The sequence below is a fragment of the Etheostoma cragini genome, chromosome 4, assembly GCF_013103735.1.
Source record: "Etheostoma cragini isolate CJK2018 chromosome 4, CSU_Ecrag_1.0, whole genome shotgun sequence".
NCBI lineage: Eukaryota > Metazoa > Chordata > Actinopteri > Perciformes > Percidae > Etheostoma > Etheostoma cragini.
The window spans coordinates 15,101,320-15,127,870 of record NC_048410.1 but is presented as its reverse complement, the minus strand read 5'-3'; the positions used below and the strand labels follow the sequence as shown (position 1 = coordinate 15,127,870).

The 26,551-nt window shown below is 38.4% G+C and overlaps 4 protein-coding genes across 5 annotated transcripts in view; 1 reads left to right on the top strand and 3 right to left on the bottom strand.

The window, feature by feature from the left end:
* The window catches only part of hyal2b (hyaluronidase 2b), a 5,539-nt gene extending 1,592 nt beyond the window's left edge, over positions 1–3,947 (bottom strand). The window contains exons 1-2 of one of the 2 annotated variants that reach the window (XM_034870333.1): positions 3,794–3,947; positions 886–1,862 (exon numbers count right to left, since the gene is read on the bottom strand). In XM_034870333.1, coding sequence (XP_034726224.1) covers positions 886–1,862; positions 3,794–3,857 — 1,041 coding nt within the window. In that variant the 5' untranslated portion in view covers positions 3,858–3,947. Of the gene's footprint in view, positions 1–885; positions 1,863–2,541; positions 2,870–3,793 lie in introns of those variants that run through there. The other variant, XM_034870334.1, reaches the window with a different exon arrangement.
* Positions 3,948–5,697: 1,750 nt separating this feature from the next.
* On the bottom strand, positions 5,698–10,544 carry tusc2b (tumor suppressor 2, mitochondrial calcium regulator b). Its single transcript, XM_034870245.1, has 4 exons — positions 10,365–10,544; positions 9,267–9,512; positions 6,770–6,890; positions 5,698–6,666 (listed from the first exon to the last, which is right to left on the bottom strand). The coding sequence occupies exons 2-4, from the start codon at positions 9,413–9,415 to the stop codon at positions 6,601–6,603; spliced, it is 336 nt and encodes a 111-aa protein (XP_034726136.1). The 5' UTR covers positions 9,416–9,512; positions 10,365–10,544; the 3' UTR covers positions 5,698–6,600.
* Positions 10,545–12,272: 1,728 nt separating this feature from the next.
* Positions 12,273–19,669, bottom strand: rassf1 (Ras association domain family member 1). Its single transcript, XM_034870279.1, has 7 exons — positions 19,517–19,669; positions 17,441–17,986; positions 16,050–16,171; positions 13,982–14,086; positions 13,184–13,472; positions 12,982–13,097; positions 12,273–12,858 (listed from the first exon to the last, which is right to left on the bottom strand). Exons 2-7 carry the CDS (start codon positions 17,730–17,732, stop codon positions 12,709–12,711), a joined length of 1,074 nt encoding a protein of 357 aa, XP_034726170.1. The 5' UTR covers positions 17,733–17,986; positions 19,517–19,669; the 3' UTR covers positions 12,273–12,708.
* Positions 19,670–22,511: 2,842 nt separating this feature from the next.
* LOC117944001 (cytochrome b561 domain-containing protein 2) lies at positions 22,512–24,571 on the top strand. The gene is made up of 3 exons (XM_034870497.1): positions 22,512–22,931; positions 23,022–23,059; positions 23,405–24,571. Exons 1-3 carry the CDS (start codon positions 22,799–22,801, stop codon positions 23,906–23,908), a joined length of 675 nt encoding a protein of 224 aa, XP_034726388.1. The 5' UTR covers positions 22,512–22,798; the 3' UTR covers positions 23,909–24,571.
* The last annotated feature ends 1,980 nt before the right edge of the window (positions 24,572–26,551 follow it).

Below are 26,551 nucleotides of genomic sequence, written 5' to 3'. Positions count from 1 at the left end.
TCATTCCCCGGAGTCCTTATGTTCTTTTTTCCCCAGAATGTTCCCTTGGATCAGAGAGGCTCCTAAATCAGGGTAGCATCTGTCACCTTGGTCCCGCTCCATGTTCTGTTATGCCATGTTCTACTGCTACACTGCAGTGCCCAGCTATGTCCTGCTGTGCCTTGTAATGCCGCACAGCGTCCTGCTATGCCATGAACTACTACAAAGAACTGCTACAGACTGCTAATCTTTTCTATTTTTGTTATTGCCACTCTTCATTCTAACCCCAACCGGTCGTCAGACACCGCCTACCAAGAGCCTGGGTCTGACCGAGGTTTCTGCCTAAAAGGAAGTTTTTCCTCGCCACTGTCGCACTGTTGCTTGCTCTGGAGGAGACTACTAGAACGGTTGGGTCCTTGTAAATTCTGGAGTGTGGTCTATCTGTATAGTGTCTTGAGATAACTCTTGTTATGAATTGATACTATAAATAAAATTGAATTGAATTGAATTGAATAGTTAGACCGATATTATGATGTATCATTATAGGATTGTCCAACGCTATACTGATTGGAGAATTGCTGTATAGTGAGTGATATTATCGGTATTGCGCGGTACCCTGTGATTCCTACCCCTACTTTTAAATAAGTACAATGTTAACCTGTATTTTATCTAACCATCTCAAGGCAGTGATGTTATCATAGTGTCAAGCACAGCCCAAGTTGAAACAATAATGATGTTGTGTAACATTATGTAATGTGGATTTTATTGAGTGCTACCCATAGAAATGTGTGGTCTCCTGGTGATTGCATTCTCCCATTCAATGATTAAATATTAACAGAACTTATAGGTAACATAATGACTGTATGAGCCTCCTGTACTTGTAAATTGTTGCTCTAGCCAACTAACCTGAGTTAGGAGGGTCATCTGATTGATGTATGTAGGGCGGGTATAAACAAAAACAGGCCGTGCTAGTCCATCCCCAACAGATGCCAGGCGCATTGCCTCCTTTAGCCTGTTTCGGACAAAGAGGCGTCCATCATTTGTAGAGCCTAGTACAGAACCTATGTATATAGATGGGTAGAACGCTGTACATTCCATCCATAACCAGTTCAGTTGATCATTGCGGGCCATCTCCACAACAGGACAGCGGCCTGTGTAGTTCTTCAGACCACTCCTGTAGTCATGGTTGTAACAATCTGGAAACAGGTAGAAGCCCCACAGTTGATTTGGCCTCAAATTCTTGGCAAGTTTTAGAGTCTCCAGCATAAATTTGCTAGCTGATAGCTCAAATTCCTGCTGTGCAACTTTTCCCACGTGTTCTGGGGTCCACTTAGGGTTCTTTTTGGCCACCATTTCACGAGATTTATTTCGATATATATCTTTAATATCCCAATTTCGGATCCACAAGGGTCTCCACTCCTCCCAGTCAATTACAGCCAAACCTTTTGCCTCTGGCTCACGTATATATTTTTGCAAACCTTCAGGCATCTTTTCATAGTGCTGAGTAAGGCTGGCAAGCTGTGGAAGACCTCCATTCACTGCTGTCCCACCACGCTCATAATAGGGATACAACCCAAGGCGCTCCTTATAGAAAATTGTGAGGTTCTGCCGGACAAAGCCCTCATTGGGAGATGCCACAATGTCAAACTGGTCCAAAGATAAAGTTACGCGATGTCGCGGGGCACACTCCTGTGTTGGGGCATTCCAGGCAAGAAGAACTGGCTTCTGGGAATATAATGGCCATCTTGTCTGCTTTATATCTGGTGAACACAAGACTGTCCATGATGTCAACAGAGTCAGAAGCAACCAAGGCAGCTGGCCAGCTGTGGGGAAGAGAGAGTGAAATCCAGCCTCCATGGTCACTGCTAGCTTTCCCTCTTTCTCTTGACAACAAACATATGGGAAGTTTTGTTAAATTCGGCAAAAACAACAACAATTAAACCAAAACAATTCTAAATATTATAAAGGTGGTCCAGGGGATGTTCTAAAAATAGCAATTTTCTAATGATGTCCCCCATATTAATTCTGTAAAAAAAATGAAAAAACAAAAAGGAAATCTTTAGGTCGACTTCTAGGTAATATTGTATAGTTCTGGGTAATAATTTATAGTTTCAAGTAAGTTAGTAAAAGCTACACGAATTCATATGTCGACTGAGTTTTAGCGAACAAACGGTGCTAGGATAACGTTAATTAGGCGTATAGTCCCTGTAACTGTTACGTTCAATTATGAGAAACTTAATACCAAAAATTGATGATATGGCTAATAGCAGTCACCTCCTGTTTTATTGACGATACCGTTAAGTTACATCATATATTCTTCCGGAACTGGTGGCAAATAACTGTTGCTAAAACTGTTGTTAAATGTTGGTTAGCGCAAGATGTAAAGCAAAATACTAACAAAAAAATCTACTTTTAACATGTAACTGCACATTAAGGTTATCTCTGACGACTTCTTCCGTACACGAACTCAGTAAACGTATATGGCCAATTAGCTCAAAGTTTCATTGAAACTGAAGAACGTGCTAAGTTAGCTAGCATCTTGTTTCTTCTCCCTAGTCTGACCTGTTGTGATGAAACTGGGGACCGGAGCTTATTCCACTCATGTAACCGTCCGATAAGTTACTTTTCCACCGCCCTGCCATGTGAAAGATAACAGTCGGAGTCCGTTCAATCCATGTTAATGACTGACTAGTCTCGCATTGCAGACCTATCTCCCCAGCGATGTAATGATTGACACATCTGGCAGCTAAGCTAAAGGCAGGAGCGATGATGACGAGTAAAACATTGAGCAACATCAGTAGGCCTACAGTGCAGTTCCTGAGTAGGGGGTGATACATTTATGAAAGACATAATTATTCTTTTTTTCGCCGTTTCTATGAAAAATAGCATGAGGGTCAACTTGAAAACATATATACTTGTAACAAGCATTATCATAACCCTGTCTGGTATTAATCTGACTGTAGAATTACATTCCAGTACCGCTTACACCCCTTCAATAACGATCAAAGTAGTCTGTCCTCCAAGTTGTGCTCTAAATGGTTCTTAATTGGCTACTTTCAATACCCGTATACATCCATGCTGAGGCATGATCAAGAACATATGAACAAATATGAAACAGATTCCTCGTACATTATTTGATGGTTGTTGTGTTTTGTTCCTGAAGCCTAAATTCAAGTATATAAGTAAACGTTACAATCGAACCTGAATGAATGAATTAATTAATGGGGCATTATGTACGCTAGTCACTTTTCTTTTCTTTTTCATAATGGCATTTAGCAAAAGCAGGTGAAAGGTTTACAAAAAATCTTAGTTTTTTCTGTGACCATCCATCAGTGTTTCATAGATGATTTGAACAAGCTTGACCATTATTTACAAAATACATAGGCTACTGGCATATGCTAGTAGCCTAGGTATATTGTTCAGAATAGGAATACTATTAGTACTACAAAATTGGTTAACCAGGATCAACGGATGTACATTTCCAAGATACTTGCCCGAGCCACGTTCAATCTCAAAACGTTGAAACAAAAATGTGATTTGTGCAGGCAATGCAAGGCTACAAAAATGGTAATTGCAGCTTTGGAACTGAAAAAGATTTATATCTTGCATCTGCTCTTAGAAAAGTCAATTAAAAGCTCTCAGTTTATTCTTCCATACATTTTTAGCTTTTAATATGAGTTAGCCTGGAATAGTAAAAAAATGCAGTCCAACTGTAAAAAAAAAAAAGAATGGTGTTGATGCAGCATAATTATCATTAATAGGCCTACGTTTTGAAATATGTAATTTCTGGATGTGTCCAAACAATGTCTCTTACCAGCAACTTTTTCCTCTTTAATCTTCGGATGAAAGTAGTTTGACTTGTTTGGATCGGGGTACATATAGCTCAAGCTTCTTTTTGTGTTTCACCATCAAAGTCTGTGATTTCCCCTCAACAGAGCTGACAAACACAGTAGTTGATTCTGGGTTGAAATCCACTACCAACTGGTATTTAAACCCCTCCAGCAGGCTCCACCTCAGTTGAGGAGTTTCTTAAAGAGTGGCTTTTTGCGTGCTTCTCTGACATCATCCAGTTGAGAGAGACTTCAATCTAGGCCTATACTGTTTAAAGCAACTGTTGGGATGTCATTGACAGGGCACGCACACAGATGCAGGTTCTTTTTTTTTTTTTTTTTTAGCAGTTTGAACACCAAAGCAGCAGATAGCACAGCAAAATAGATTGTAACAGGACTCAGCTGAAAACATTTGAAACCGACTTACAGCTGAAACAGGATGTATTGCAGTTATGACTTACTCATGATCCTAATGGACTTTGGGATATACCAATAAACGCTTTACAATCCATAATAAGGATTTTAGTACACATTTCTGAGTGGATGTAATAAAACATGCAACAATTTGTTAATCATGACAGTTTTTTTTCAAACACACGGTTGTTTGTCAGTTATGTTAAGTGTGTAAAGAAAGATCTTGTTCAAGGGCCATCAAATTGTCTTTAAAAGTTATTACCACAGACTAGTTCCTCAAAAGATTCTGAATACCGGGGAAAGTTTCTGCAGTTGTAAAACAGTTAAGATGCAAAGGTCAGCAAAAGCAAAAGCACTTCACAATATATGGACTTGATGTAAAGGCAAAGACCTCATGACTAATAGACAGCTCCTCCAGAGTACATCGCTAAGCTATTCTTGATTTTTCTGTTTACAAAATTTACAAAAACAAACTTTGCAAAAAAGTAGAATTACTCACAATTTTTTAATGACAAGGTAAACAATAGGTATAATATAATGGTTTGACACAATGTAATGGTAACGGTTTATGTGATTAATAGCTTATTTTCATTTCCTGTCCTAAAATGTGCTCAGACTTTTGCAAAGCCAGAATACGGGTGGTTTGCTGAGTCAAATCTGTTCTTTTAACCTCAGCTTTCTTATTTGTAAATCCACTGTTCCTGTCATTTTTTTTCTCATAACTGCTTATACTGTTCTGTTCCTTGTATCTGTTTTTTATTGTCTGTAAAGCGACCTTGACTGCTTAGAAAGGAGCTGTTACATAAAATGTATTATTATTATTAATAATGCAATTCACCCCCCGGCCTTGCACGTTATTACAGCTTTATTAAGTAAACAACAAAAAGTAATTGTGCAGCCATGTCTCTCCTAGACTCTGCTGGAAAAGATACTTATCCAAAGGTTAAAAATAAAATAAAGAAAATACAAAAAGGCTTGTGTAGAGTAAAATCATTTCATGGAAGCAATCAAGTGGAGTGGGTTTTGGCACAGCCCTCTTTATCCTCTGAATAGAACAATATCACAGACAGCTTTGTAGAAACCCCTTTCCCATGGAGATTGCATTGGTACACTTCCCTTCTCTCTTACCTTCAGCAGACACACATTTCCTATGCAGGTGGCTAATTTCATGGTCAGCATTAATTCTACATGGGTGAAAAGGTCCTGTCAGTCTATTTTATTATTTACAACCTTTTCGAAAAATCTTAATTGTCTGTCCGTAAGTTATTTGATCACTAGCTCTAATAAGCTCGCAAAATAATTGTAATAAAAACACTTTGCATAGCAAGACATATTTGACTCTAATAAAAAGAGATTTCCTCTGGTAACTTCCTTCATCGTTTTCAACTTTTCAGTTTTACTCAGAAGAATGTTGTGTACCATTGAAAAAAAAAAAACTCCTACATGGTAAATGCATCTTGAGTTTAAAATATTATTTAAACTAGAATCAGCCAATTAAACACCCACCACACAACTTTTCAGTTGTAAGATGTAAGCCTGTAGGAGTAAAGGCCATGATTATAAAATGCGTCTTTCCCCTTTTGTCTTGACACCTTGTGAAAAAGTAAAGGCTATTTAATAATTATTAATTAAGCTGTTCAGCTAGAATGCATTAATATAAAAAAACAGACCATGACACAGTTGAGTATTTCATATTGTAATTAAAAAAAAAAACAGTTATAATAAATTAAAAGTGAAACATAGTATGCCAAAGCAGCAAACAAAACAACAGGATCTATTACTAGACTCACTGCTGCTGTGTACATGTGTGGCTCTGAGGTCATTGAAGCCAGTCATTCCAACATTATAATATGACATAAATCCACTTCAGATTTTGTGGGCCACTGATTGTCAACTCCCTAGGCTATTATCGATAAAGCAAGTCGTGTTGGTGTCAAAAAACAAGTGTGCACTCAAAACTTTCCCACTCCAGATATGATCGGGACAGAGGAAAGAACTGGTTACATCCTCCTCTAACTCATAAAGTTCTATGAATCATACCAGAAAAACAATCGGCAGCAATAAAGTCGGGACTCTGTCAGCACACACATTCACACTTACATGCACACAAACCATGATCTGTAAACTGAGCAAGTTTTTGCCAAACTGGCACCCTTCTAGATCTCCGTTGGCGACCTATTCTGTGTCTAACTGCACACAAGCCAAAACAGATCACATGCAGAGGCTCAGCACACATTGCATCAGCCTGTCCACATAAGGGCATCGAATATATCAAGAGATCATGTTATGTTAAAAGGTGGTTCAGGCTTCCAGCTGTAGGGAAAACCACAGGACGGAGTTGACACAGTGGCGAGTCTGAGACACTGCTCAGACATCATCAGGCTTCGCAGAGGACAACTGGGAAATCTACATGGATGCAAGGGATGTCCAGCTTTATAATTCCCTGGAAGGACACAAGAGAGATTACAATTATTTTTGACTGATAATACAGAGAACTACTGATGGTAAGTAAGGGATAATTCATTTAGGGAGTATAATTTCCCCACCTGAGGTGTTAGGTTTTTCTGAATCCTCTTCAGCTTGGCTTTTTTACGTCCATTTTTTGTCACAATTGCCTCTTCATAGAACTCATGGGCCAGGTCGCCATCTTCATCAAAGTACAAAGAGCTGCAGCAGAAATACCAGATTAATTATCCGTACATACATGTTTATGTGTAGCCAAACCTTCAGAAGATACTTAAACTACACAGGTTGTTGACAATATTACAGTTCTTTTATCATTAATTCAATTATTTAATTACAATACCATTTTTTGCTTCCTAATACCGATTCCCATACTTTAACTTAACTAAAACTCCAGTACTTTCAGATACTGATACAAGCGTTTTAGGCAGTACCGGAACATCTCTACACAACCTATGATAACGTGAACATCAAACATTATTTTGGACCATTGTGATGTTCACTACCTTAATGTGAATCTAAAGAAAACTGGGGAGAATGATAATCGATCTAAGTCTAGTGATCATAGTTCAGCAATCATTCACATATCACATCATCCATGTCCCCATTAATCAAGTTTATAGTATAAATATCTTGGTGTCCACATTCAGCTCGCTCACATGGCATGTGCATTTTGAAAAACTTTTGTTCAAGGTCACAACAGAGGATGTTCTGTTGTTGTTGAAAAGGCTTAGATCTATGATGTAAATGGTAAACATGATTTAATTTTATCAAATGATTCTGGAGATTGTAAGTCACTATGACAAGTATGTTACAGTAACCTGGCAGCACAGTTAAAGTCTAATCTTGCATGTCTTACTCAGACGGCCATGAAGATCATAAGGGGAAAATAACATTGCTATCTTCAGCCTTGAAAAATGTGGGTTCAGGGAGTAACAAAAGTTTCTGAATGACCAAACAAAACTTTCCAAACCCAGAATTCAAGGTGCTGCCTTCAGGCCGACAGTTGCCAGAGTGCCAAATTGCAGGTTAAACTGATTTGAAAATGTATTAACCCCTCAAAGTATTAAATCACACCAAGTTGTAGTATTATATGATGTGATGTTTTTGGATGACTAAGATTTTGCAACTTGATGATTTGTTATCTGGTTTGATTATAACTGGTTTTATTATTCAAAACTTTTGTCTTTTGTTTTGACACAACATGTGAACTTAGGCACTTCTTTGCATGAGTGTACGATGTGTGTTCTATGCGTGTATCTGCATTTTGACATTGTTGACAAGTTTGTAGCCAAAGACAAATTTACCTGCGGGACAATAAAGTATAACTTATCTAGTTTTTGAATACAGCTAGTATTTGTTGTTACACAAATTAAAAAAAAGCCACTAAACATACACAACCAAAACAAAAGTAAAAGAAATTGGTTTCAGAGGGTTGAGCTCACAAATGTGTGAGCAATTAAAAACCTACAACGAGCTGCTTTGTTTGCTTATGCCTTGGCTTTATCGGTAAACCTCTTTTGAATGTGTTACATTACAATATGTAGTTTACATAAAGTGTAAAAAAATCAAGACATTTAGTCAGCTGTCTTCCTATGGGTAAAATTTCTGGTTTTGAAAACTCTAAAGAGTACGGTAACAGCTCAGTACAACAGAGGTGTCTAGCAGCTGAACACTAAGCTTGTGTCCACGCCTGTCAAATAAAAAGGAGGGGAATGAAGATAGACGGACACACTATCTATCCATATTTTCCATATTTTAAAGAAATTGACTGAATGAATAGAGATCAATTGATCTGACAAGTCCTGGTTTATGGTATAATGCAATAGAGGATGGGTCAGAATTGGTGTGCAAACAACGTGAAATTATGGCTCCATTTTGCTCAACACAGACTGAATGTATATGTGTGGGAACGTTTCTGTGCAACCACAGGCACGTCTCTAAATGGTCTTGACACCATGTCCCAAAACATTCGGTCCCAAATAGTTCTGTCTAAGAACTTTAACCACATTGGCTAACTCCAACAGCCTTCTTCATACCCACGTTTCAGCTCAATAGTACACCTTTTAAGGCAAGGTTGGGCATGATGTTTAAAGATTGTAGTGGAGGGGTGGAAGTGCCACAGCCTTGTACCGTCATTGTTTCGTTGACCCAATGTTAAAGGTCCCATGGCATGAAAATGTCACTTTATGAGGTTTTTTAACATTAATATGAGTTCCCCAGCCTGCCTATGGTCCCCCAGTGCCTAGAAATGGCAACAGGTGTAAACCAAGCCCTGGGTATCCTGCTCTGCCTTTAAGAAAATGAAAGCTTAGATGGGCCGATCTGGAATCCCCCCCCCCCCCCCCCAGACGATGCCATCACAGATGACCATGAAAATAACATATTAAACTATATACTCAAAATGAATACAGTAAACAAAACACAAATCAGCTTTTACTGGGAACTAAGAGGAATATCAATATGGTTATTTGTGTTGTAAACCGGAAATATGATTATTGTTATAATCTCTGTATATGAGTCTAGGAACGTTCTGAAGAAAGCATAATGAAGGCTACATGCTGCTGAGGCTATATTTACCTTCGTCTAGTTAACACAAAAGGTGTTGCACTTGGGAAACTTCGAACTCTTGCCATTGACTGCTCGTGTCCATCTTTGGTTGGATCGTCCGTACTACCGGAGCCAGAAAAAGGCCAAAATCCTTTGGATTTGGAGCCGCTACCACCCATCTTCAGCTGCAGCACATTATTTTCCTGGGTCCCAGGACTGCCAGTAGTGTTACAGTGTTACTGTACCAGATGAAATGTGACCTTCAGAAAATGAAACCTTTGAAAAGTGACACATGAAAGAGAGGAGTTAAGTCATTTGAGGCCATTTATTATAACACAAGCAAAACAATCTACAATTAACATCCTTTTTTTCAGCTTATGCTGGCAACCCAGTTTTCTGCGGACAAGAAAAGTGATAGCAGTATGTATGATCATAACTCTTCCTTAAATATTAAAAAGAAAACAGATAGGCTATACTGCAACACCTGTGCATTTGAACATCTAGCCATTATTATATAGCCAGTAATTATATATTGTTTATTGTTAACACAAGACACAAAATAGAGGGCTAATAGAAGACAAAGCCCAGACTGATGTCGAGTTTGGTAATAATTCGAATCCTTTGACCATATATTCCAGAATATAGCAGGTCAGCTAAATGACAACATATATTATCATGCAAAGTCAAGGTCGCAAACCTGACAACCCTTCTATGTCCTACCATTATAAAGTTAAAATGGTAACGTTATTTGAAAACAAGACAATTCTGAATAACGTTAGTCAGCTTTGCTTAGAGTCAAGAGGGCTCGGGCATTAGCACAGGTTATCTGTACAGGACGGTGAACATGGCTAGCTAGCTTTGACCGACAAGACCATTAAAGAATTGGTCCTGCTTGCGTTAGTTAGCTACAGTGGATTTGATGTCTCTTTATGTCCTGGTTGTTAGCATTACCACTATCTAAATAAAGGTTGGTTAGCACTCTGTTAACGTTACTATCATGGTAAGGTCAAGATGTTTTTACCTGGTTAACGTTTACAAAATTAACGTTTACAGCCGCTGCCAAAGGCTAACGTTAGCTGTTTTGATAAATGACGTTTGTCGCTTCCGCTTAGCTGGTTGAAAACATACCTAAAGTGGGGTTTGGTGTGTTCGCAGGTATGAAATGTTCTTTGATGAATTTGTCTTGGTGGGTTGCTAAATCTCTACAAGATAACGCAAGCTAGCTGTTTATGCTAACTGACGTTGCACGTTCTTCTTCTCCGTGTTTTTCTCTGCAGGCTGGTAAAGAGATTGTGGTGAGCTACTGCCACCACATGGACAGAATGTGCTAAACACATGAGTCAGTTCAAAACGTGCTGCCTGTCCCATTACCTTTTAACTAGGAATTTAAAGAGAACGTTGTGGTACACTACAGCCAAAAGTAAATGGACTGCTCATACACTATCACAAACGAGAAGTCTCCCCATTACAGATATGCCCACTTAACCTCATGCAGTTTGGGGCAAATGTGTTATTGTTGCCTATTGTAAGTCAAGTCAAGTGGGTTTGATTGTCATTTCAACCATATTCACTGTTTATAGTGAAATGAAACAACATTTCACCATGGATCGAGTCAAGTGATGTTATGCATTTAAAATATTTAAAAATGACAAAAATGACATTCAAGACAGGCTACAATTTGTGCACAAACATTATGGACTATACATAAAGTGCAATTAGGCTACTAGACTACTTAAAGTAGAGCATTTAAGACAGACAAGGGACAGGACAGACAACAGACATAAAAAAGCAGGGCATAAGTAGACTTTTAACAGAGCACTGAATGCTGTAAGTAAGGATAGAATAGGATTTTAGCAGCATAAATAAAAAGGAGCAGGAGTGCATTTGCATCATGTCTTGTTGTTCAACAGTCAGACTGCTTGAGGGAAGAAGCTCTTCCCCATACTGGACGTGTGGGCAGTTATGCTGCGGTACTACCATAAACCGTCAATATATATACGGTCTATGGGTACTAGTACCTGATGGCAGTAAGGAGAAGAGTGCAAGTGCATGGGACGGGTGTGTTGCGCCCCTAAAATTATATCTTTGAATATTGAATATTGAATTTGAATATTTCTGCATACTGGGGTCCCTAAACAGTCTTGGAATTACATACATACAGTACATACATACATAAATTAGGTACGACTGAGACTTGTGGATTTAGTGAGCCCAAGTTTATTCATGTGTGATTATGACGTTCCCCAAAGTAGCCACTTTATTGCAGTAAGACCACTTTTTGAAACTTGACCTTGAAATATATAATGATCTTATACAACCGCTAGGATATCACAGCCTCGTGAAACTTTACAACCACAAACTAGAGACCAGCGGTTTCCAGAACAGAAGTGCTTGTCATGTAGTCGTCGCAAATATGGTATTTTGGAGGGATTATTGACAATTTTTTAAGTCAATTTTTGAATGGTTAAAATTGTCAAATTTAGCATCAAATCTTGGTAACAAATGGTATTAACCAAATATTGTTGAAAGAAATTATGAGAAATACATGAATGGTCATCATATACTTCCATTATAATGTTCCAAGCACTATACACCTATACAATTTAATTTAATTAAGGAAAACATTATTAGTTCAGATTTATGAATAGAACAACTTGACACACACTACTGAGATGCATCTGAAATTAATCTTCAGGTTTGTTGCTTTCTGATGATGTACACCTCTTATATGTGGCATCTACTGTTGTCCTTTTATCTACCCCTGAACTCCCCCTCCCTCCAAAAAAGAAAGAAAAAAGGTGGGCAGAATGCTAAGAAGTTAAAAATAAATCCCTGGCTGTTATAATAACATAAAATACTATGGTTTTGAATGACATGTTCAGCTGTAAAACATGAAATGTTTAGGTGTCGACATACTTGTATCCTATATCTTGTAGCCTACTTCAGCTTTGGCCAATTGGAATGTGGACGACTGGTCTAACACACAGTCCTTCAAACTCAGTACTTTAGGCTATAATTCAAACAATGACACTAAAATGACTATTATCATCAGTTTGTTAAACAGTTAGAATGTAAACACGTTTCACATTTTAACTTGCAGAAAATCCAATTTACAGGTTCATTAAGGTGTCAAAAAATGTTGACACCTTAATGCTTCAGCTTCACAGAATATAAATAAAACTAAATAAGATAAATGCCCAGAAAGACTAAAAGTTATTACCACTATAAATAGTCCAGTGAAGCAGCATTGTTTTTAAAAGAAAGAACTGCATTCAATTAAGTCCAAGATAATCTATTACTTCTCCCACCAGTGCTCTGCTTGCACACAACTAACAGGCCTGCAGTAAGCCTTGGTTATGGCATTGTCTGAGCTCTTTTCTTCCCTTTTAAATTGCCAATCAACCATAGTATTCCATCTTGCAGAAGTCTCTTCATCATCTCAAAACATGACGATCAGTTGAATCCCTCAAAGTCAACCAGGAGTAGTAATCCTTGCCATGGCCTGCTTCATCGTGTCTCTAGCAAGAGCGTAGCGCTTCACAATCTGCCGCACATGCTCTTCTTCCTCTCGCTTCAGGATTCGCAAAAAGTTGCACAACTCAGGAAAACTAAATGCATCCCACTGGGAAGGAGAGCAATTTTTCACTTTAGAATCTGTTGTATAGACAGTACATGTATTTGCTTTTCCGCATATATTGACATGTTCATGATATGTATTCATCCTCAGAGCCAAATGGAAACTTACATTCACTTCCCCCGTCTCATTCTCCTTCAAAACCAGACTCAAGACTTTTTCACTGGGGCCGGCACACAAGCGCAGGTAGAGAGGGCACTCATCATCAGGCAGTTTACGCATGTACACTAAACAAAGTAAAATTCATCACTTTCAATTTAATACATGGTTCTGTATTTTTTTTACAGTAACTGCACACTATTGAGGATTCTACCTTGACTTTGTCTCTCAGCGCGTTCAAAGAGGGCAAACTTGGCCGGGTTGTCCACCACGGTGAACTTGTTAAGCAATGCCTCGATGACTTCTCGCACGCGTGTTTGGGAGCTTATATGCAGGTGTTTGGCAGCATCTTTGGGGAGGTAGAAAGATGTCCGCCGTTTCATCCCTCTGCCTTGCTGATCTTCCTCCTGTGTGAAGCACAGGCTCTGAGGGGGAGGGAGGGAGATTGGACGGACTAACTGAAAGTGAACCTTGATGAAACCAGTGTAGGACCCGTCTTTATTCTGCAAGGTAGACAAATAGATATTGTAAGAATGGGATTGAAGTTGTCTGCAAAATATTAAATACTAACAGTGTTGTGACCCAGTCATCTTTGTTCAATTCCCAAGTCTCAAGTCATTTGGTCCAGGTCTCAAGGAAGTCTCAAGTTATTAATTATTTTGGGCAATTCAAGTCAAGTCACAGGTTATGTCCAATCAAGGCAAATCCTTAGTCAAGGTAAGTCAAGTCCCAAATCAAGTCACTTTTTTGTCAGATAAAGCACTGTTACCTGTAGTATCAGGTCTTTGATTTTTGTATTATATTTGAAATTCAGTGAAATTTATGTAATCAACGCAAAACTAATTATTACTTATTTATTTCATAGTCCCTCCCCATCACTTTTGAAACAGTGATGTTAATACTGAAAGCCAGACTATGTCAAACATCAAAGTGTGTCATTCTATTATGTGTATTATTATGCGCACACATAATATTATTATGTGTACACATAATATGTGTATTAGTCACTCACAAACATCATGTAGAGATTGCTGTTGATCTGTGCATTATATTCCTTAACCTTGTGTTGAATCTCACTAACAGTCAACTCCCGGTTACCCCAATCGATCTGTTCGTCCTAAAAAGAAAAGAACAGCAAATAGGCCACATAATGTCAGCAGAAAGCTTGTCCTCACAAGTGAGCGTTGAGGATGGAGAGAAAGTGACAGAGAACAGATGCATGGAAATAAAGTAAAACCAATTCAAGCTTTTTTTGTGGTTAGAAAATAAATATGTGATTTTATAAAGTTAACCAGAAAAGGAAAACAGCTTTGTGCCTTTGAATCATGCCATAGCCTCACCGCTGATTATCTTACCTTGTGAAAGAAAGACGTATATGCAGTAAAATACGGTTCCAGCTCTGAGCTACTGTCCTTCTGACTGCAGAATGTGTCAGTACTTGCTGTGCTTCCCCAGGTCATCTCTGAGGTTCAGGTGAACTTAGTTAGATATTTATCATTGCCAAAATCTTAAAATAATTTCTGGAGTTATATGTCAGAATTTTCCACGCTCTCCTCTGTCCTTTCTTCTGCCTCGAGAGATCTGATTCTGCTAACAGCTCTTTTGACCTCAGCATTTCCATTTGCTCCTCCCTGAAAATAAAACCTCACAAAGATGTCTAAACGGCCAGCCCACCCCCAGAGGAGATCTGCTTAAAGGATCCTAAACTTTCACCCAATGTCATTGCTGATGTGCGTTTACATATTCACATTAAAATGTGGTTTCCATACATAACTGACCATATCACAACTCCACCAATAGCTTTAATTCTTGAGAAATTCCCTATTCTCCCTATTCACATCTTCATGCTGTGTTTTAAAGGGGACATAATATGCAAATGTTCATGTTTATTCATACTTGAATGTTGGGTTTCTACTGGAACATGTTTACATGCTTTAATGTTCACAAAATACGGTATTTTTCTCCTACTGTCTGTCTGAATAAATATAATAAATTTGAATAATACATTTAAAATGTTGTCAGAAACACGTTTCAGTGAATCATTTTTGTAAACTATGAGATCCGCCATTATGGTCTGGCTTTGAATTTCCCGGAGAAGCCAGACCCATGTGATGCGTTCGTCCAATCATTTTTTGGGCGACAATGCAGATTAGCACCGCTTGCTGTTATGAAGACGTATTATGTCTTGCGCACGCGCAGAAGTTACCCTTAAGTCGCTTCAGTGTGTTCCAAGGCACTTTTTGGACCGACTCAGGGAGGCAGCCAGTCCGACTGCCTTTTCTGCCGACGGTTGGCCGTCGGGTCGGTGTGTCAGAGCCTTAAGCCATCCTCGTGAAAAAGCCCTGTCTGCTCTGATAGGCTTGTGAGACAAATATGGCGCACCTTTTTAAAGGTAGTTCTAAGTCATGGGTGGAGATACTTAGACGGGGGCCAATATATTCTAATGGGCTTGAATTAGACGTAGGAAGGAAAGCCAAATCTGATGGCTCCCTTGTTTTCTGATCTAATCAGGCAAAAGAAAACAGGTTGTCTTAGTTCACAGTTTGTGGGTTGGTAGACAAATGCACGTGCACAAGCACTGAAAAAGTGAGTTTTTCATAATATGTCCCATTTTACACAGTCTAGTTAAGCAGTCTATTAGGACTTTAAAAGTCATGATAAATCAACTTTTCTGATTTATGCTGAATGTCCCATTGCATATGATGGTAAACTTATATTAATGTGGTCTGAATACGCTGAAAAACAGTGAACCAATCCTTTAACTATCTGATAACTTGTGTTGGTCCTAGATTTGTTTTGTGTGGTTCTGAAATAAATGCAGCTGTTTTATTGTAAAGTTGTTAACTTATCCTTTCCCCTTAGCTCTCTCCTAAATTACGTTCTCTCTAGAAGCATTGACACTGAGGAGGTAATAAAACCAGCATCTTTGAGGACATATGGCACAATGACACTCAGTGGACAGCAGCGGGCAATCTGGTAGCCATCTGCTTTGACCTATTCACCTAAAATAATCCAATAAAGACAGCTTTTTAAACAAATGTACTATTGATAAAATATGTGATTGTAGCTTTGTTTCTCACCACATTTGTGTCTGTCTCGAGGGACTCAATAGAGAAATCTTCCTTGTTTGTTAACAAACTATCTGTGCTGCAGTCCAGATGGATGAATGGTCGGCAGCGGTAGTGACAGGTGTAACTGCAGTCTGAGAGAGAGAGAGAGAGAGAGAGAGAGAGAGAGAGAGAGAGAGAGAGAGAGAGTAAATTCTCAATTATACTTTGGCTAGCGGTCAACGCTTGTTGTGTAGAGCCCTCTGTGAATTTTCTTCAGTAATCTGTCCCTGTGCTGAAAAACATCACCCAAAACACACTAACCTAGATGCATTATCTATGTTATGTAAGCAACAGGCCAAAATGCAAAAAGAAAATTGGCCATTTTTTGACATTTAATGGGATGTTAATTACAAGCCATTATCACTCTGTCAACTGTTTGTTTCTAAGTGCAACAGCAGTTCATTTTTTCGGTTGAACTGGGACAGAAATGTTCCAACATGAAGCTTGCCAGAGCTTCCTACAGATTAGTACAAACTCTGTGATAAAGCTTCTCATGAATAGAAAAATAACATGAGCATCCTGCATTCTGGTGGTACTGGAAAATGAAGATTATGTCACAACTCTGTGAGCTTTGGGTGGACATCACTTAGTTATTATGGGGCTACAGCGCTGATTTGGGCCTTTATTTGAGGGCATTTTAAGCCATTTCTAATAAGGCTAAGAGATTTATCTTAATACCAGTGTTCTTTACGACCTTGATTAAGCAACCACAATGTTTCTCTATGTCTACTAATCACATATAACATGATGATTGAAGGCATCCTTGTATTGTACATCATTGTGTCACATGCAATAACGATTAAGTTGCTTTTTAAGGTCAAAGGATGCAAAAAAATATTCTCATCATTTACACATGAAACATAAAGAACAAGGCTAGTATTTTTCTACATTTTTCTCATACCCAAAATCAAATATCAGTCCCCTGTGTCTCCATACTTCTCAACCTGTCTGCGGCTCTCAGCACCTTCCGTTGTACATTTGGTACTACTAAAGTCTAAAATCTTAAATAAATGATTTTCTAATATTTACTTTCATTTCTAAATATGGCTAAATAATGTACTTGCATAGTAAATTTTTAACAAATGCTACAAACAGGAGTAAATAATTTGTTTGTTTGTTGGGGATTATTTTTAGCTTTGGATTAATACACATTTAGTGCTATGACCAGATCCGACAGTAGGACGGTGAATGTGGGCCCTTACTCAAAATAAACTACAGTGATGTTAATGGTATTAAAGAAATATGTCGCTCAGCTCAGCATATTGGCTCATTGATGTGCTTTTAATAACAACAAAGGTCTATGGCACAAGGAGAAAATATTACCAGACTTCTAAACAAATTCACATGCAGAATTTACTTACTGGCGCAGCGTAAACTTTGCTTATAAAGTCCCCAGATGAATTCTCCACACAGGTCACACCAGGTGAGATGGGTGTGACTGTACGGCTGGAAGTCATGACCCACCCCGGCCTCTTCTATCTGGCACTGCGTTGCCTCGATGCTGACGCTGTCTCCGACTAGCCGGACCACATGGAAGTGGCTTGGTGGACCCGGGTTTACAGGTGGTGGGGCTGTCCGGGCCGCAGGAGCAGCCAGCTCAATGGAATCATTTACACTGAGGTCTTTCAGCTCAATCAGCTCACATTTAGACATCCTGTCACTGATACAGACTCCGGCATGTCAAGTGAGCACTTGCTGCACATGAGCTAGTAGGCTAGGGGTATACATCCAGCCCATAGAGGAAACAGGATTATGTGCACCCTTGCATCCTTAATAAGGATATTGTGGATGTCAGGCTTTGATTAAATGTACAGTATTTGGAGCAAGGAAAGCACCAGGTCAGTTTTTGACACCGCTCAGATTGGTGTGTTGTGCAGAGGAACAGAGGGCCACTAAGTCCTTAGGAGCTGCAAGACAGTTTGAAAGCACACCCAAGAACAGTACAATGAATACGTGTATGGATCAGTTTCACAGAAATGATCTAAAAAATTTAAATCAGTGTCAATTCAGGCAATAACGTTAAAAAAAATCAACATCCGTGCTTACAGTTGGGCTTTACAAATGGAAAAACAAGAGATTAACCTTTATTATCCGATGCCAGGATTTCTATGATTATGATAAAAATGTGGGACAAGATGACATGGTCTAATCCTGTGAAATCCTGCACTCATACGTTTTTTTTTTCTGTGCGTGACACTGAAACAAAACTGCATAAAAGTGGGCCAGTACCATTTCATGAATTAATTCCAGAAAACACAAAACAACCTTAAATCCATTGTTTCAAAAATAACTGGCAACACAATTGGAATAAAAAGCCTGTAGCCATGGTTTTAAGTTTTTTAACAAATACAATGTCATGTATGCATGTCCAACAGCAACAGGTGCTGCATGTGTGGAAAAACAGTGGTGGAATGTTTACTCATATACTGTAACAATTTAAGGTACTTGTAGTTTAATTGAGTATTTCGATTTTACGCTACTTTATACTTCTTCTCCACTGTGTTTCCATGAGAAATGTTCTACATTTCCTCCACTGTTAATTAAACAGCTATGGTAGTTTTGCCCATTAAGATTATACATAGAAAACATATGATCATTTTATTGAGAATGCAGCATTGTTGGTAGATTAAACTTTGCAGCAGTGTATAACTTATGTAAAATGACCTACAACACTGGAATTGCTGCTTATAAGTAAAAGAAATCAGTAATATTAATCAATTAATATAGTTTATAAAACATGCAACACTGACAGGGGTCGTTGTGCTGCATAATGAGTATGCCTCCTTTTAGTTGTGTTATTTTAAGTACATTTCATCATATTTGTCTTATAACTTACTTTTACCCGGGGAAGGTTTTGAGTTCTGACATTCACTTGTTATTGAGGATATTTAAATTGTGGTATTGCTATTTTTACTTAAGTAAAGCATCTGATTACTTATTCCACCCCTTGTGACCGACAGCACAGGCAGGTATTGGTATGCAAACACCACTTTTCTGAGCTGTAGAATACATTCCTCTGGCGTATCACCAGGAAGAAGAATAAAAATGTTCACAGGTGCATTAGAAACTTTACACGTTTCATTAGTTTCCCTGTGGAGCTGCATTGTGACTTGAATATGAACAACCCGGGGCTCTATCTATCTGCCAAGTGGGTCACCACACGGCGCAATTATCCACACAGGGCAACACATTGTACCAGGGATCATTCAAGCATATTCTGCTGTTTTTCTCTTAAATAACTTTCGTGTGAAACTGAGCAAACGTGGCTTAAATTATAAAGTTGAGACTCTTTATTTGTCATTTGTTGAAAGTGCAGCTGAGCCTGTAACGGGACAACCCGGTTTAATCCTGTCGGAAACGGGACGACAAACTCAGTTGACACACCAGAATAAATGTTCGGAATTGCTGACAGACAAGCCGTTAAAAAAAGACCTTACCTCGTATAATTCATCATCGCCACATCCCGTGCACGAGATTTAGAGAGTGAACGCAGTTTGTTGTTTGCATTAACACCGAACCGTCCTTCGTCCGTCGCACGCACTTCAGTTTGCGCATGCACATTGCGAGTGTGGGATTACTGTCTAATCCGGTATGTGTATTAAACCATCCTGAGGGAGGCACCACAGGAGGAAAATCCTCTGTTTCTGTCTCACAGTACAAGTAGCCTGTAGCCTCCTACTGTATGTGTGTACAATGATGGAGGGGTCAATAAAAGGTAGCACAGCCTAAACATTGTATAGTTTTCTCACACTTTATGGAGTATTTTAATGGTTAATAAATTATGTTCTAATGCTTTGAAGATCATTAATAAACCATTCATTAAATCAACTTCTGTTTCAGCAACATATATAACTGCAGACTTTAGGGTTTACACTATATGCATTACCAATATTATTGTGTTTTTACTAACTACAAAAGGATGAACAACGTGAATTGGGGGATTTTTCCTAACCTGGCAACCATTGCTCTTATAACTAATTCATAAAGTAGGCTGTTAGTAAATGATTCATGAACCATTAATAAAGACATAAGTTACAATGTATAAACCCTTTATAAAGGATTTCATATTAAAAATTGAGTTGAATGTTTGGATAAATCCTGCTTCAAACCGCTATAGGATAGGTTAACCATTATTAAAGAAATTGACAATTTAATTAACACAGTCACAGTGTGTAAAATATTATAACTTTGTTTAAAATGGGATTTAAATTAATCAGTATAATGTGCTTTAATGGTACTAATGATCAATTTGAGAAAGAGGGAGTCACTTTTCTCAAATGATGGATATTTCCGTTTGGAATGAATAGACTGTTAAATGTTTGAGAGCCATTTGGAATTCACTCAATGAAGAAAAAGCCTCCAGGCTTAAACATGGGGGCAGATAAAGAAGAGCCTATGTTGGAAAACCATGGTTGAGAGTGCCACTCTCTTATTTTCTTCATTCGGTCTTTGTAGAGAGAGAAAAGCAAGGGGCAAAGCAAGGGAATGTAAGAGGTGTGAGTAAATCTGAACAGTACACGTTCTCTACTGCTACTGCTAATAATACTAGTAATTCTAGTAAAATGCACTTACTTTATTATATAAAAAGTCAAAGTGCTCTGCACCAGTTTTTGTTTTTGCCAAAACCCTTTAAAGCCTTTTTGAAAACAAAAACATGTTTAAACGTGTTGGATAGTAACTAAACATTTCAACTTACTCAAGTACATTTTGTTGCTAATACTTATGTACTTTTACTTCAGTGAAATTTAGAAAGCAAAACTTACTTGTAATAGAGCATTTTTATACTGTGGTATTGCTGCTTTGAATTATTTGTATATTTCTTCCACCACTTCCACCAAAAGCAAATAAAATAGAGTAACAATTGAAGTGAGTGCCATATCAACTGGAATCACAATAAGGGAGTTAAGACTTATTACACTGGGCTATTTATTGTTACTGTAGTGCCACCATCTGGATGACACAGGTGTGTTTAGTTAATGAGCATGTTATACCGTTATAACAGGAACCCACATGGCAAGTCTGGATCCTCTGGAAAAAATGAACAATGAACAAAGAAAGAAACACAATGTACACAAACACAGTAAGCTTTGTCAATCTATAATTAGACTTCATTTTGATATGCTTAAGCGTGAAGAGACCATTTGGCGCTGTGTTTGGTGGGCATAATGTGTCTATAATATGTGTGTATGTGTATATGTGTGTGTGTGAGTGTGTGTGTGAAAGACAGACAGAGAAAACAAAGGGGGGTATCCTGAATGGGCATGTTGTTGTTGTTTTCTTGCTGTGTATGCAGTGTGAGGCCCTGCGGAGTCACAAGCTTATGATAGAGTAATTGGTAACCTGTGAACAGCTGACTGGTGTCCATACTCCTGGGTGTGGAATGGGTGTTATAAGTCCGAGACATCCCATCTTTAGCCTTATGACCAACCAACAACATACACCCAAACTGAAAGAATTTACCCTCACTACTACTGCTACTTGTATAGTCTATCCGTCGTAGTTGACTGAACGATGTTTTCCCCAAATTCATGTAGGGCAATCATTCAAGGAGACATCCACGTCAGCCAGGAGCATGTTCAGTTAATTGACCAGAATGAACAACGATCGTTTCCGGATATTCAAACTTCAGAATAAAAGCGTGCATATGCTGCTCAGTGCAGGGAGACTTCCAAAGCTCCTTGTCAAAAGTCTGTTTGGTTATGATTTATTTCTTATTAACTGACAATGAAAGGTATGTGTTTAGTTTAGAGGCCCTGCAAACACATACAGATGCTTTCACTTCTTCTAGCTACTTAGACTTCTGGTCAGGTTGAAGATTAGTGGAGTTATAATAGAATAACCCAAGGTACTAAATTCCATAATACGGACAATAAAGGTGTTACCTCTCCAACACTTGCAAAAAAAATTGAGGGTCAGACTGATGTAAATCAAGCACATAATGCAGCAACACAGTAGATGAGGTTTAATCCCACAAAAATATATATTATAAAATATCTATGTAGTTAGACAAGCCACTGCTATATATCAGGTTTATTCAGCTATTGGGCAACAAGACCTGTTTACCCCTGTCCCTGTAACTTAGTCAAACACCAAATATTTAGGAATGTGCTGTGTGTAAATTCTGACACAGAAAGACAAAGTTAACAATGAAATGTTGGCTTTAAGGCTCTTATCATCCCTTTTAATAATTACTGTGCCATTACTGTTATGAAATTAAAACGTTTAACTGACATACTATGGGGCAGTTACCAGTTTTGCCTGATTATTAATCCAGTTTTGAGTGTGCATACATTTTCATGTAAAGGGGAGGATTTCAATAATAAAACTGGGGATAACATGATCATAAAAACGCACATGCAGTGTGGTGGCATTTTGAGTTTTTTGTAGTTTATTGAGATGATTGATCGCAAGACACGCTTTATTCTGAAAATAACTAACCGGAGGTTGTATTTATTTCTGGCTGGCGAAGATCATGAACGTATTCAGAGGAGATACGTAGCTAGCTAAAGTTACCGCTATTAGACAGTTTCTACCCTGACTCTTCTGTTATTAAAGTCCCGTATTTTAGCTTTAAATCCACAAAACTTTAGCACGAGGCGGTAACGATTTTTTCTTTACTTTCACCATCACTTCCGCTTCTCTTTGGCGGAAACTGCGAGTTTACTTTAGGTGACAGGCTGTGGTGTGAGCCGCCGAAGTCTACTTAAATTGTCTTTAACATGGTTTACAACAAAGAGACTGAAACCGAGCCTCGTATCTACGGTTTTACCAGAACAGCTTCCGCAGTGCTGACCCACTTTATCTGCATCGTCTTCACTGTGTTCATCGCAGTTCTGTCTCGACCGGGTACCAGTGAGTGCTCTAATTCAAACATCTCCTTGATGGTAGTCACTTACTAGATACCATTTGTTAATTTGAGCTAATCTGTTTGTTTTATTTCAGGTTGGTTTTCCTGGCATCCCTTCTTTATGACACTAGCTGTAAGTTAAACACTTTCATAATGAATATTTTCAGGTGTAAACACAGAAATAAATTCAATTTCTTATAAAATCATTCACATATTTCAATTCTCATTTTTAGAGCTGAAACATTCAGTTAATCAGTTGGTATATCAATAGTAAAATATTTAGCAACTAATTTGTTACCTTTGGAATTGTTTAAGATATTTATTAGAAAAAGGGTAACAATTCACAGTCCTAACTTCTCAAACGTGCAATTTGGATTTGTTAACTCATTGGGCTTTTGGACAGCACACCAAAAGATGAATAACAATTAAAATACTTGTGAGTAGCAACCACATTTTAATTGTTTTCCTTTCCTACTAGTTCTCCTTCTTCATGACAGAAGCCATACTCCTCTTTTCCCCGTATGGCTCCCCCATCAAAAGATTTCCACACAAGACAAAAGGTCGTGTTCACTGGATCGTGCAGTGCCTCTGTGTGTCCTGTGCAGTCCTGGGTCTGACAGCCATCTCTTACAACAAACACCTAAATGGTAAACCCCACTTCACCTCGTGGCACGGTCTGCTGGGCCTGCTCACAGTGTGTGTGGTCGGGCTGCAGTCTTTGGCAGCTGTGCCTCTCATCTACCACTCTCTGGCCAAAGGCTGGTCCCTGGCCAAACTCAAACGCTACCATGCAGCGTCTGGACTCGTCACATACCTGCTGGGCAGCGCCAGCCTACTCCTCGGCCTGAGTTCCGCTTGGTTCACTGCATCTGTCTGGGAATACACCTGGTACCTGTCAGCACTCTGTATTGCTCTCAATGCCCTCGTCATAATGAACCAAGTCAGCAGTGCGTACACGGCTAAAAAACGGTTGCAGTACTGATGGAAGACACAGTATTATTGACACTTTAATACTCACTGAATACTTAAGCCATGTTTGCCTCAGATATTTCATTTTAGTAGCATGCAACCAGTTTGATCTGTTCTTGTCATTGTCAAATGTGAATAATGTAACATTTTTCTTGCCTTTTTTTACACGGTATGCACAGCACCTTTGAGTACACTGAGGTCATGTCTTCTGTATTTCTTTTTCAGGAATGTGGGTTGGCTTGACAATTACACACATATTCCGCACATTGGGCCTTAAGTTGAGATCAAATGATTCCAAAGTGAATAACATTCTAATCAGCCTCTGCTTTTCTTTGGGTTTACTGCTATTTACCAAATGCTTGCATGCTAGTATGCTAAACTAAACTGGTGACCATGGTAAACGTTACACCTGCTAAAAATCAGTATGTACGCATGCTAGCATTAGCGTTTTACAAAGCATCACTGTGCAGCCTCACAGAGCTGCTTGCATGGCTGTAGACTCTGTTTTTGACTAAAAAAAAACATGTTACTTTTAGTAACACCAATTCTATTAAATAAGGAATATTGAATATTCTCTACTGGTGTTGCAAACCCAGTAGTATGAAGGTTTTGACAGATGTCAGACCATCATATCGGAATATGAGATACGATTTGCAGAATACTAAATATAAAAAGTGTTTTTGGTAAAATTCTTGCATAATTCAGTATTTCTAATATCCTGCCAATGGTCCTGAACACACTATATGTTGAATTCTCTCTCATGTATCTCAGGTTGATAACTTTTGTAGTAACAGGTTTGAATACAATTTAATAAATCATATTAAAGATATGTGAATTAAAAGCGTTTGTAAATGATTCACACTGCAATAGAAGAGTGTTTTATTGTTAAAATAACATTGATAACACAGTCATATTTTGCTTCGATCTAGGCTGCATTTATGAAATTCTTACTGGATCAGCCATCAATGGGTCAAAGTAAACAAAGGGTTAAAAAAATGTAGTTGCAAAAACAATGTATTTCCATCATAAATACATTTCAGACGCTTACATTAAAGGAAGGGAATCAACTGCCAGGCCAGTGAACACCAATAACAAGTTATATCAAAAATAAAAAACTGAAATATTTGCATGAAAAGAAAATGCACATAACTGGCAAGAAACGGCAGACCGGGTTTGGTTTTATAAACTGATGATTCACAAGATTCAATTGCAAAGTGTTTCCAACGGACTGAGAATAAAGACAATTCAGTTCCCAAGCAGATATGATCTTTTTTCAAAGAGCCAGCTCCACCTCCAAATCTGAAACCAACCAGCCCAAGTTCCCAAGACATGCTGAAGAAAACTGGAGACATCCTTGATGATAGAAACATAGCAACGGAACAACAACAAGGAAGGAGCCAGTAACTAACAAAAAGGGAACAGTACTCTTGACTGGGAGCAAAATCAAAATAATTAAAAAAAAAAAATCAAGAAAACATCTCTACCAAAAACTGTCTCAGGTTATCCAGTGTTACAGTCTACATACCTTGCGGCGTTCTCACAACACAAACACAAGGCTACAGAGACAGCAAAGGCCTAAACTCCCTAAAGCACCGCAGACTCACACCGACTGACACTACTGACGGAAGCTACTTACACTGCACAGCTTTTAAACACACACCTCTGTGAAAAGCTACCACATGTTGTTGGCACCGTCAGTTTGGTAAGGCCACCACCGGTCCACAGTCATGTTCGATGGTTGATGGTTGGTGGCTTCATTGACTTAAAGTTTTAAACACGCCGCATGAATGCAATGTTTTCTACAGTTTAGGTAATATATTTGCTCTCAGCGAGGTTCTCAAAATAATCCATTAGAAAATGAGTCAAAACTACATGTAGGGTGTAGGCTGACTGATGGTGGAGGACACTGAAAACTGCAACAAAAGAGGTGGAAGATTTAGCAACATTAAACCTTGCTTTGTGCTCCTTTTAGCTTTCAGACTGAATCTGCCCAACGCTTGTGTTTTGAGTTTGACACTGTCTGTCTAAATACTCAGTAGTTCCAACTGATTTGTAAAAGGGATGTACTAAGAGAAATGCTAAGAATGAAGACCCCTTTGTGTTATTTAAGGCGAAAAATTAAAGAACACAGTCCGAATCCATGTCCCAGCCCGTTTTATGAAAGGCTAGGAAAGTACATTCATTTTTTGGGGGGGGGGGGGGGAGAAGAGAAATTATGAAGTTGAACATACATTTGTTTCCCCAGCATCAATGCAAGAGCACGTTTATCATCATGATAGTCACTGTAATAATAAACCATCTTTCTACAAACAAAATCTACACACTGCACAGTATTGCAATATAAACAATGATAATGACTGCTATTTACAAAGTATCAACATGTTCAGTTATAGTATAACACATAATATCCTTTCAACAGGGGATGCTACAATGTCTATCAAATTGCTAAAGACTAAAATATGCTCTGAAAGCCTAAGATTCTGTTTTTAAAGGTAAGCCTCGAAGAATTTTCTCGAAATATTTTGTCTGGTGGATTTTAACAACGTTCTGTAGGCGCTGTGAGTTGGTTATTGGACTGTGTGGCTTACCAGTATTGTTTACTAGAACAGTGCTGAAATAAAAATTGTTTATTTGTGTTCAGCAGGTGAGTACTAAG

What these genes read in the sequence shown, in the direction of transcription:
- tusc2b (XM_034870245.1), bottom strand. Translation starts at nt 9,415, where the DNA reads ATGGGTGGTAGCGGCTCCAAATCCAAAGGATTTTGGCCTTTTTCTGGC. An exon ending in TTTGTGTTAACTAGACGAAG is followed by an intron (nt 6,891 to 9,266) that starts GTAAATATAGCC and finishes TTTCTGCTGCAG; the next exon opens with CTCTTTGTACTTTGATGAAG. An exon ending in AGAAAAACCTAACACCTCAG is followed by an intron (nt 6,667 to 6,769) that starts GTGGGGAAATTA and finishes GTGTCCTTCCAG; the next exon opens with GGAATTATAAAGCTGGACAT.
- rassf1 (XM_034870279.1), bottom strand. Translation starts at nt 17,732, where the DNA reads ATGTCTAAATGTGAGCTGATTGAGCTGAAAGACCTCAGTGTAAATGAT. An exon ending in TCGAGACAGACACAAATGTG is followed by an intron (nt 14,087 to 16,049) that starts GTGAGAAACAAA and finishes TTTTCTTTTTAG; the next exon opens with GACGAACAGATCGATTGGGG. An exon ending in ATGAGACGGGGGAAGTGAAT is followed by an intron (nt 12,859 to 12,981) that starts GTAAGTTTCCAT and finishes TCTCCTTCCCAG; the next exon opens with TGGGATGCATTTAGTTTTCC.
- LOC117944001 (XM_034870497.1), top strand. Translation starts at nt 22,799, where the DNA reads ATGGTTTACAACAAAGAGACTGAAACCGAGCCTCGTATCTACGGTTTT. An exon ending in TCTGTCTCGACCGGGTACCA is followed by an intron (nt 22,932 to 23,021) that starts GTGAGTGCTCTA and finishes GTTTTATTTCAG; the next exon opens with GTTGGTTTTCCTGGCATCCC. An exon ending in CCTTCTTTATGACACTAGCT is followed by an intron (nt 23,060 to 23,404) that starts GTAAGTTAAACA and finishes CTTTCCTACTAG; the next exon opens with TTCTCCTTCTTCATGACAGA.